At 27.0% G+C, this 10734-nt stretch overlaps 1 protein-coding gene across 1 annotated transcript; it reads left to right on the top strand.

Moving 5' to 3' along the window:
• Positions 1-8326, top strand: LOC112730607 (gibberellin 2-beta-dioxygenase 2-like). The gene is made up of 4 exons (XM_025780676.3): positions 1-47; positions 2993-3388; positions 6281-6650; positions 8072-8326. The coding sequence occupies exons 1-4, from the start codon at positions 1-3 to the stop codon at positions 8324-8326; spliced, it is 1068 nt and encodes a 355-aa protein (XP_025636461.2).
• Positions 8327-10734: the final 2408 nt, after the last annotated feature.

Below are 10734 nucleotides of genomic sequence, written 5' to 3'. Positions count from 1 at the left end.
ATGGTAATCCAGTTTTCGTTGGGGTTGCTGCTCAGATTGGAAGTAAGGTTCCATCTCAACCATGCATTGAAGGGAACTCTGAAAAAAAAAGTGCATATACTTTCATTCCTAGATATTTGGGTGGGATAATAATTTTTCTAAGGCACTACGTGAGTGACGTATAAAACGAACTAATATACTATTATAAATATGCTTTCATATCATGTCGGCTGAGTTTGGTAAAACTTTTTCAAGAGGTGTTTGTGCTTTTAAAAAGCACAAGCACGTCATTTTGTATTTGGTAAACTAAAAAGCCCAAGTGCTTGTGCTTACGGCTTTTAAAAGTTAGGGGTGCTTTTAAAAGCATCTAGGAAGGAGCTTTTTAAAGCTGGCTTATGCTTACCAAATTTTTTTTATTTTCCCGCACATATTTCTCGCTATTATATTGTCATTGAAATAGTCACAAAAAAAAAAAAATATTACCATTGAAATCCTTATATATTTCTAACTTCTCATCCTAACCTTCACAAATTCTAACACAATCTTCATATATTTTTTATTTTTCAACCTAATCTTCATATATTTTTTTATTTTTTATTTTTAGTGATGATATTTAGGATAAAATAAATTTTTATGATACTTATATAAAATTTTAAAGTTAAAAAATAAAAGAATTTATTTATTATATTTATGTTTATTATGAATTTTTTATTTTAACATTATTTTATTTTAAAATATTGTATAAATTTTTAAAAAATTTGAAAAAAAAATTATTTTTTATTATAAATATGTTTATTATAATTTTTTTTAACTTTTAAAAGCTGTTTTACTAAACATAATTGTGGTGCTTGTAGTTATTAAAAATTATTTTTAATTTGATTTTACCAAACGTAAGTGCTGCAGCTTTTAAAAAGTTATCTTTTAAAAGACAGCTTTCATAAGCTACTTTTAAAAAGCAAAAGCTTTATCAAACCAAGCCGTCGTGTGAGGACAAACACTCCCTGCTGATGCTGAGATAATATAATTTTCTAAAATTGAAATGCTTCTAATGCGAGTCAGTCTACGTAGCCTTTCAAATTTTGAATGTACATAATAGTAATAATCAAGTGTACGTATAATTAGGCAATATTCATCAATATAAGGTCTTAGTTGGTGTCTATATTAAAGGCACATAATTAGATACTTGTCCTAATACTAGGAAATATGAACTTCTTTGAATCGTTTTGCTGCTTGTCTCAAAATTTAACCTCTTTTTTTAAAATTTTTTAGTTGAATTCTATCATTCTATGAATAAAATGTATTTCCTTTCTCTCTCTCTCTGATGAGTGAAATAACCTAAACGCGTGATTGCAATGTTATTTGTTAATGTTTTTTTTAATTATTATTAGTATAGCACTTCTCAACCCGACATATTATAAGAATTAATTTATCAAAAATTTGATGTTCATATAAAAATTTGTTATTGATTAATAAATTATTATATATATAAGACAAAATTCAAATTTTATGATATTTATTTAAATAAAATAATAAATTAATTATTAGACTAATCTAAATTTATTTTTATTTGTTAATCTTAACTACCATATGCTGTACTGAAAATAAAATTATTAAAATATTTAATATTTTTTTTAATAAGTATTTGACTATTTTTATGGACAAGTAAAATTTCAAAGGAGCATATCCTTTTTGTAAGTAAGAAAAAGAAAAACCCAAAAAAGTCATCAACTTGTAAATCTCTAAAAAAAAGGATGAATCATGTTTAGTATTATACTTTTTAAGGGCCTAAAAACTCAAATTTTTTAATTTGTTAAAAATTTATTCAATATTTTTTTTTCCATAAACTTATAAATTTATCACTAAATTTTGATAGAAGTTACTTAATACTTTATTTTCTTTAAAAGATTATAATTCCATCTTAAAATTTCTCAACTTATTATCCTATCCTCATATATACCCTTTTCTTTTCCAAAATATCTGATACTTATGAGCTAACTGCATAATGTGCCGAAAAACTTGTCCATGCATGTACCGAGCGGAAAAAAAGCCAGTGTATACTACGTACACTAAAAAAAAAATAAGACCAATACATTCATCACAAAAAATAATACTAATAATTAGCAGTGATGTGATAGACGAGACGTTTATAACTTTGAACAATAATAATTAGCAATGACCAACAACTATTAGTATGCATAATATCTGCGGAGGGTGCATAATAGATACCACGCACCCTTTCCTCCTCTATATATATACTTCCTATAAACATTTGTGGTGTAGAAGTTTAAATATCCTACAAAATATATTCCATCACATCATCTATATTTTTTAGAGTAGATCTTTATTTTAATTGTGATATCATATGATCAACGAAGGAATTAGAAGATAACAATATTTAGGTGCAAAGTTAAAAGTTAACAATGTCTTTATATGCTTTTTGAAATTTTCTTATTTCATATCCTGCTTTTTCTTTTATATTCACTGTAATTAACTGTGTAAGTTGGTTTTGAATTTTTATCTAATGCTTTAAGTTGTTGGCTAATATTCTTCAAGATGATATCTTTTGCTCCATATCTAATACTTTATTTAATATTTGAGTTTAAGATTTAGGAGTTTTCATTTTATGATTTAGTATGTTGTATAGATTTATTTTTTGATTTTTTAAAGATTTTATTGTAATTTCAATATATGTTATATTTATAATATTTTCACTTTCGGAAACGAAGTTCTAAGGTATAAGATTTTAACTTTAAAAAATATTTTTTGCTATTAATAGAATGATTAATGTCATTGTAAAAATAATGTTTGACATTTTAAAAAGAATATAAAACAAAAATGACAATTAAAAATTTCTAAATATAGTTGAATAAAATTTACTACTATTACAAAGTAAAAATATTATAGATAAAATATATTTTTAGATATGATAAATTGTATGATTCTGTGCAACTGCATGCATGGGTCTTCAGCTAGTATCTTTCTTGCTAAAAGAATAAATACTTGGATCTTGTAGGTACTGTGAACCACTCTTGCTCCACAAAAAGCAAGACAAACTAGGACAGAAAACAAAAGAAGAAACAACAATGGAAATTCCAATAATTGATCTATCCATGAAAAATAGGATAGAATTGTCCAAACAAGTGGTGAAGGCTTGTGAGGAATTTGGAATTTTCAAAGTTGTTAATCACAATGTTCCAAGAGAGGTGGTTGTAAGAATGGAAGAGGAAGGTGCTGAGTTCTTTGCCAAAAGCAACTCGGAGAAGCAACTAACAAAGCCTTTTGGCTATGGATGCAAGAACATTGGCAACAATGGCGATGTTGGTGAACTTGAGTATCTCCTTTTTCCCACCAATCCTCTCTTTATTTCTGAATCTTCCAAATCTATCTCCAATCATCCAAACAAGTTCAGGTATCTATGTCCTCACCTCATTTTAAAATTAGGTCAAAATCTTATATGCATCATATTTATAAGTATGTCTAATTTTGATGTACAGACAATTATACACTATATATATATGAAAATAACTACGTAATACACTATATATTGATTATACACGCACACTCTGATCCATGAATGTTTTTCACTTCCGATCCATATATATATATTTTTTCTATAAAAATTCATTTAATAAAAAAATTTAGAAGTTGATGTATTAACTAATTATTTACATTTAGATGTCAAAAGTAACTATTTATACTATTATTCATTTATTCGATACCTTATTATTCATTTAGAGGAGTGCTAGGGGGCAACAATTTTTGTGTTTTGTAACCATCAATTGGCCATCAATGATGTTTTTAATGGTGTGAGATTATATTCAATGGTGGGAGATCACTCACTTTTCTTTTGATGGTTAAGTGCTGGTCACAAAACACAAAAGTTGCTGGCCCCCTAGACTTTCTCTTCTTGATATCCTAAAGCCATCATAGTATTTCCTTATTAAGCCAATATTATTTTTTTGGGTACAAGTTACACCAATATTAATATAAATATCATAACTTGCAACATAGACACCAAAAAAATATAACATGCAACACTTCTATATATATTAGACTCAATCGTTCGAAAATCAAGATCCGCCTACTCGTATTAAACCGGACTTATATTAATATTATATAAATACTAAATTTGCACTGTTTATATTAAAGACTAATAAAAGGTTAATTAATCATTACTTTAAAATAATTAATCTCTTATTAGTCTTTAATAAAAAAATGAATTAATTTATATTATTAGTTATTTTTAGATTAAGATAATGAGACTCACAAATAGTAAATATTACAAATTTAAAAGTAATTAAAATATTACTTTATTATTTTAGTAATATTATTATTTTAGAGTATCTTTTTTTATAGAAAAAATAATTCTAATAAATCTTTCTATATATTCGTACATTAACAAAATTTACGTCTAAAAAGATAAATTTAAGTTAATATTAATATATAAAAGCCACACATTTAAGAAGTGCTATAGAAAATAGAAAAATAAAAAATTATATAAATTAAAAAATAAATTAATTTACTTATTCTAAATCATAATATGAAAAGATTTTAAGAGTTAAATTAATATTGTAATTATTATAGTATTATTAGAGATCGGTCTCTATAAAAAATTTTAATATATAATTTCAATTTAAATGTTGAAAAAACAGTAAAAAAAAATTAATCTAATAAAAATTTAAGTTAACAAATAAGATAAAAAATAAAAACCAATAAATTTGAGAAAAATTTAAAAGTAAGAAATTATATACTAAAAATTTAGTTAAGACAATTGAATAATTATTAGTTAAATATTTTTAGTTATTTAATAATATTTTTTTATTCATGCAATTTTAAACGTTAATAAGATTAATTTTTATTCTAATATTTTATCGAAAAATTATTAAATTATATTATAGTTTTGTCTCAAAGTCATCAAAATAATTTTTTTTAAAATAAACATTTATATTAGACCCAAGGCATAAAAGACTAACATCCGTCTGTTATATTAAATCCGGCCCCACATATATATTATACAAATATGAAATTTGTATTGATTATATTAAACACTAAAACCAAACTAGGTGCAATGACATATTCAACACTGATAATCTTTGGACAGACCATAAGGTTGTTGCCTTGGCCAGAATTACCACCAAGGACTTACAGGTTTACAGGAATCGAAGCAATGCCTTTAGGTCTCTCCGAAATTGCCTGTGTTGGGAACCACCGGTAGGCAATAGTTTTAAAGTTAATTGTGATGCAAGCTTGTATATGGATTCAAATTTAGCGGGATTTGGGTGTATTATTAGAGATTCTAAGGGAGATTGGATCTCGGGCTGCTCTGGAAGCATTTCCCCTTGGTCTATAATCAGATGTGAATTATTTGCTGCTTGGAGGGGGCTGGTTTTAGCTTGGGATTGCGGTTTGAGGGATATTATATGTGAAACAGATTGCCTTGACATTCTGCCCATCATGCATGAGCTTACAAGTGGGTATCCATCTGAAGTAACAGATTTGGTTCACAAGATTCAGGAGCTTTTATCTCGTCCTTGGCTTGTTCACGTTGAATGGGTGTCCCGAGAAGCAAATAGAGCTGCGGATTGGATGGCTAAATATGGTGCCAAGAGTAACTCTAATCATGTTATTTGGTCTGAGCCTGGTGTTGATCTTCAACGAATCATCCGCTCGAATTTAGAATAGTTTTTGCTTTGTTTCTTTCCTTGTTTAGTCACAAAAAAAAAAAAAAACACTAAAACCAAACATTAATTAACCATGACTATAGCACTAATTCATGGCTAACTTCTGCATCAACTGAACCACTCCAGCAAATGTCCCCTCCAGAGTACTTGTCAATTGCAAAAACTTTAACCAAGGAAGTGACATCTGTGTAGAAGATCTTTTCTTTCTACGCATTATTAGTAAGGCCCTTCTATTAAATGGCAACTTTGTTAACAAACAAAGGGTTAGCAAACTTTCTTTTCAATCGTACATTTATACTCTTTTTACTACAATAATACAATATGCACGTGGTTGAAAAATGATTTCTTTTGCTTGATAAAATTTTAAATTTATATAGATATCATTATCCATTATTTAATATAACACATGAAAAATTGAAAATACTATGAAATCAACACTTTTAGTGTAAAAAAATAGAAAATAAACTAATATTAATCCAAATATAAAATAAAAATATTAATCACCTAATATTTTCCTTATCTATAACACATTTTATTTAAAGTTTAAATGATATTTTTTTTTTGGACAAAAAGTGAAAGTTATTATTGGCTTAATGTGAAAATTGATTGATGAATTGCAGCGATGCTATGAATAATTATATAGAAGGAGCCAAAGGAGTAGCATGCGAGATTCTTAAACTTGTGGTAGAGGGTTTGGGGGTCCAAGACAAGTTTGCACTTAGCAAACTAATCAAAGACGTAGAAAGTGACTCATTGCTGAGGATCAATCACTACCCTCCCAGCATGACTACGGATTCGGAGATGGACCCATGTGCTACTGGTAACACCAACAATACCATTGGCTTTGGGGAACACTCTGACCCTCAGATCCTCACCATCATGCGCTTCAACGACGTCGCCGGCCTCCAGGCCACCACCCACGACGGCATCTGGTTCACTGTCCCTCCTGACCCGCATAACTTCTTCGCATTGGTCGGCGATGCCCTCCAGGTTTTGTTTCTTCTCACCATAACTTCAATATCTATCAAATCTTATTTAATGGGCCAAATGTGTACCTTTCAAAAATAATCCTCTAAATTTTTTTAGAGTAATTCTTGGCATACAAGTGATTAAGGCTTGTAAGCCTTACAAGTTCAATTAAAACTAACGATCAAAACATGCTTCGAACCATTCTTCTTCCTCTTCGTCTTCTCCTTCTTCTTTTCTTTCGTTTCTTGCCTTCTCTTTCTCCTTCTTCTTCTTCTTGCTGCACGTTCTTCTTCCTCTTACTCTTCTTCTTCTCCTTTTCTTTCGTTTCTGCACGTTCTTCTTCATCGTCTTCCTCTTCTTCTTCATTTACGTTCTTTCTCTCTGTTTTATCTTTTTTTTTTTTTTTTTCATGGTGAAATCGTTTTTGAAGAAGAAGAAGCAGTAGAAGATGAGGAGGAGAAAGAGAAAGTTCTGAATTATGCATAAGATGTATTTTAACAAATTTTGGGTGTATTTCTTTAAATCCTTTGGGTGTATTTTCTGTAATCATTTGGGTGTATTTCTATAATCGTTTGGGTAAATTCCTGTAACTGTTTGGGTGTATTTCTGTAATCATTTTGGGTGTACTTCTGTAATCGTTTGAGTGTATTTCTGAAGTTCCATTATCTTCAAAAGGATTACAGAAATACACCCAAAGGATTACGAAAAATACACCCAAAGTATTTAAGAAAATACACCCAAAATTCGTTGCATAATTCAGAACTCTTTCTCTTTCTCCTCATCTTCTGCTGCTTCTTCTTCTTCAAAATAATTTCAAAGCTTGATTTCAGAAACTATGAAAATCGAAAAAAAAAACGAAGAGGAAGAGGAAGAGGGAAAGGAAGAGGAAGAGGAAGAAGAAGAAGAAGAGGAAGAAGAAGAAGAACCGTTCTGATTGTAGCGCTTTGAAAATAGGAAACGTTGAATAACGCATTAAAATGCCTAGTAACTTGTAAGACTTGTAAGTCAAAAAGACTTGTATGTGTAGCACTCCTCATTTTTTGATTGACATTGTTATGTGTGATGTTTAATCATTTAATATTTTTTTTATTGTTTTTGTCCTATTTAAAAAATATATGGTAAAAGACCGCACCAATTAATTGAAAAAATAAAAATTAAGCATTTTCAAATATAAACTTTACATAAACTTTACATAAAGACAACAAATTACATTGTTAAATGAATATTCTTAAATTGGCGTTTAGGTAAGGAAGCATAAAATAAAAACATTATTTTTCAACCTCCAACATTTTTGTTTTTCAATGAAAAATTCCTTTTCTTTCAAGGACATTTCATAGTTAAATTCTATTTATATTAATTGGTGTAACGTGCATGAAAATATAGAGTGATAAATTATTATGCCATTTATTTATGAATGACTAAATATGGTTACATGAATGAAGGTTTTTACAAACGAAAGATTTACAAGCGTGAGACACAGGGTGCAGATCACTGATACATTGAAGGCTCGAACCTCAATAATGTACTTCGGAGCACCCCCATTAAACTGCTTGATCACTCCGCTGCCAGAGATGGTGAAACCACCACAAAACCCAAGTCGATATAAGCCCTTTACATGGGATGATTACAAAAAAGCTATGTACTCTTGTAGACTTGGGGACTCTAGGCTTGACCCGTTTAAGGTTCATAATGACTAGTGTAAAACCAGGGCGTAAGGCCAAATGTAGATTAATTGTAAAAATTTATTAGTGTATGTTCGTTAATATTAATAATTATTTTTATTCTTAAAAAAATTTTGTGAATAAAAATCTATTATTCAATATATATGATTGTTCTAGCCTATATTTATAGAGGTCTAATAATCTGATCTTAATTTTTTTTTTTTTGCCCATATTAACATCTAATTAAAAAAAATGTGTATGTTAAAATCTGTTTCATTGATTATTTTTAAATGAATTATAAGTTACACTTCAATATGATTTTAACTAACGTTAATATTTAGTGCAAAAAATATCTCAACATAAATTATATTACATTAATATAATTTTTAATCATAATCAATTTTGTAAAGTCACATTTATATCAACATTTTTTGTCTATAAATACTTTTATGTATGATGAATTAGAGCATAAAATTACTTTCTGCATAGCAATTAGAACATGATACATTAAATAAATATAAATACCAACACGAAAATAAAAAAATTATTTTTAAAGAACCAAATTTCAATTTAATTTGTACTTAAAAGTTAAAATAAAAAACTCATACTTTCCAAACAAAAATTACTATCATAAAAAATTTTTTTGACAACTTGCAGTAATATGATAAAACTCTACAAATTTACACATATTTTTTTTAAGATTAAGATCTCTTTAAAATCATAAAAAATTTTAAGTGGATCCGGTGCTGCTTAAAAATATAAAATCTACTATTATATGTTTTTATATAATTTTTTTACTTTTTTATTCATTATATATGAGGCATTTAATAGTAGATTCAAATAATAACTAAAGATTAATTGTAATTTAGAAAAGAATATATGATCAAGTATAAATTTATAGTATATAATATAAAATAAATTATTAATTATGTTAGCTAAATAATACAAAATTGTTTGTCTTGTATCTATTAAATATTTATGAAAATTTTGTTGTTCTAGTTTATTTGAATATACCATTTGAGTATAATTTGAATATTCAACATTCATTTAAAATAAATTCAAACACAATTAAAATTCAATAAAAAAAATTGTGTTATTTGAATGAAAGAATTGTACTTATTTATTTGAAGGCCTTGAATATTAAGATTAATTTAGTGTAAAAAAGAAAATATTAAAAATATTACATAAGAAACTAATATGGATGTAATTATTTAAAAATATCTATAACAACTTTATTGTAAATTATTGTTGTTTTTTATATAAGTTTTAATTTTCGCCATGTAATAAAAGGTTAGATTCATTTTTTAAAATGAAATCCTTTACATATGATACTCCATAAACTTGTATACCCATAATAAGTTGATATTTATCTGTCTTTATATTATTTAGTTTGATCTATTAAAAAAATATGAGTTCTGTATAAAATTAATAAAGACAATTACATATTTTTTAATGTTCAAAATTTAAGTGACAAATACACGTGTAAATTTTTTAAAAAAATAAATCTACATGACTCAAAGGTTTAATCTTCTTCTGGACCAAATGTAGATTTATTGTATTTCACTCTTTATTTCTACATAATCTTTATGTACTCTTTCAATTTTATTATGATATCATAGCACCATCTTCGTAAGTAAATTTAGACCAATATTTCATTTCTTTTTTGAAATCACCACATTCTGAGATTTTAATGGAAAATAAATCTGCTCAAAATTTCTCTATATTTGTCTTAGCATTCATTCACTCAACCTTCACTTGCACTTGCAGTTCTACCTGCCTTAGAGACACTATGTGCCGTTCATCTTAGCTCAATTTATCACCTTCAATCATTCCGCTTAATTTGCTTAGGTTAATATACAAAACTCTAAAGCTCGAACCTTAATTTAAATTTTCATAATCAAATTTTAAAATCATCAAAACTACTTAATTTATTCACATATACAGTATAAAGTTTATTATAGAAGAATTTAAATTGCTTAAAATACTAAATAGATATCCTTTCTTCCGTAAAGCATGTTAAAGAATTCAAACAAGCACCGGATTCGTGGTCTAAGAACGTTTGGACCATTAAATGGTCCCATAACAAAACATGTTTTTTAAGTTTTTTTAATAATTGCTAAATAGTCATTTTTTTAATTTAATTACAAATTAACCCCATATATTTTATTTAATTATAAAAACAATTTTTTATTTTATAAATAATTATTTTATCATAAATTTATCATGTTTATTAACAATCAAGAACAAAAACAATAACGAATTAGATCTTCCATTGATCCTAATAAATTTTTTGGCTATTCCAATAGATTAAAAAATTAAATTTGATCCGTGACGTTCGTGAGGAATCATAAAATCGTGTTTCCTTGAAAACCAATCAATTGGACTATCAAACTCCAATCGATTGAATTATAACTCAATCGATTGAATTACAGTTTATCACTAAA

This window comes from Arachis hypogaea, chromosome 12 (genome assembly GCF_003086295.3).
Source record: "Arachis hypogaea cultivar Tifrunner chromosome 12, arahy.Tifrunner.gnm2.J5K5, whole genome shotgun sequence".
Lineage (NCBI taxonomy): Eukaryota > Viridiplantae > Streptophyta > Magnoliopsida > Fabales > Fabaceae > Arachis > Arachis hypogaea.
The sequence above is the reverse complement of the archived record's forward strand: the minus strand, read 5'-3'. Positions and strand labels throughout refer to the sequence as shown.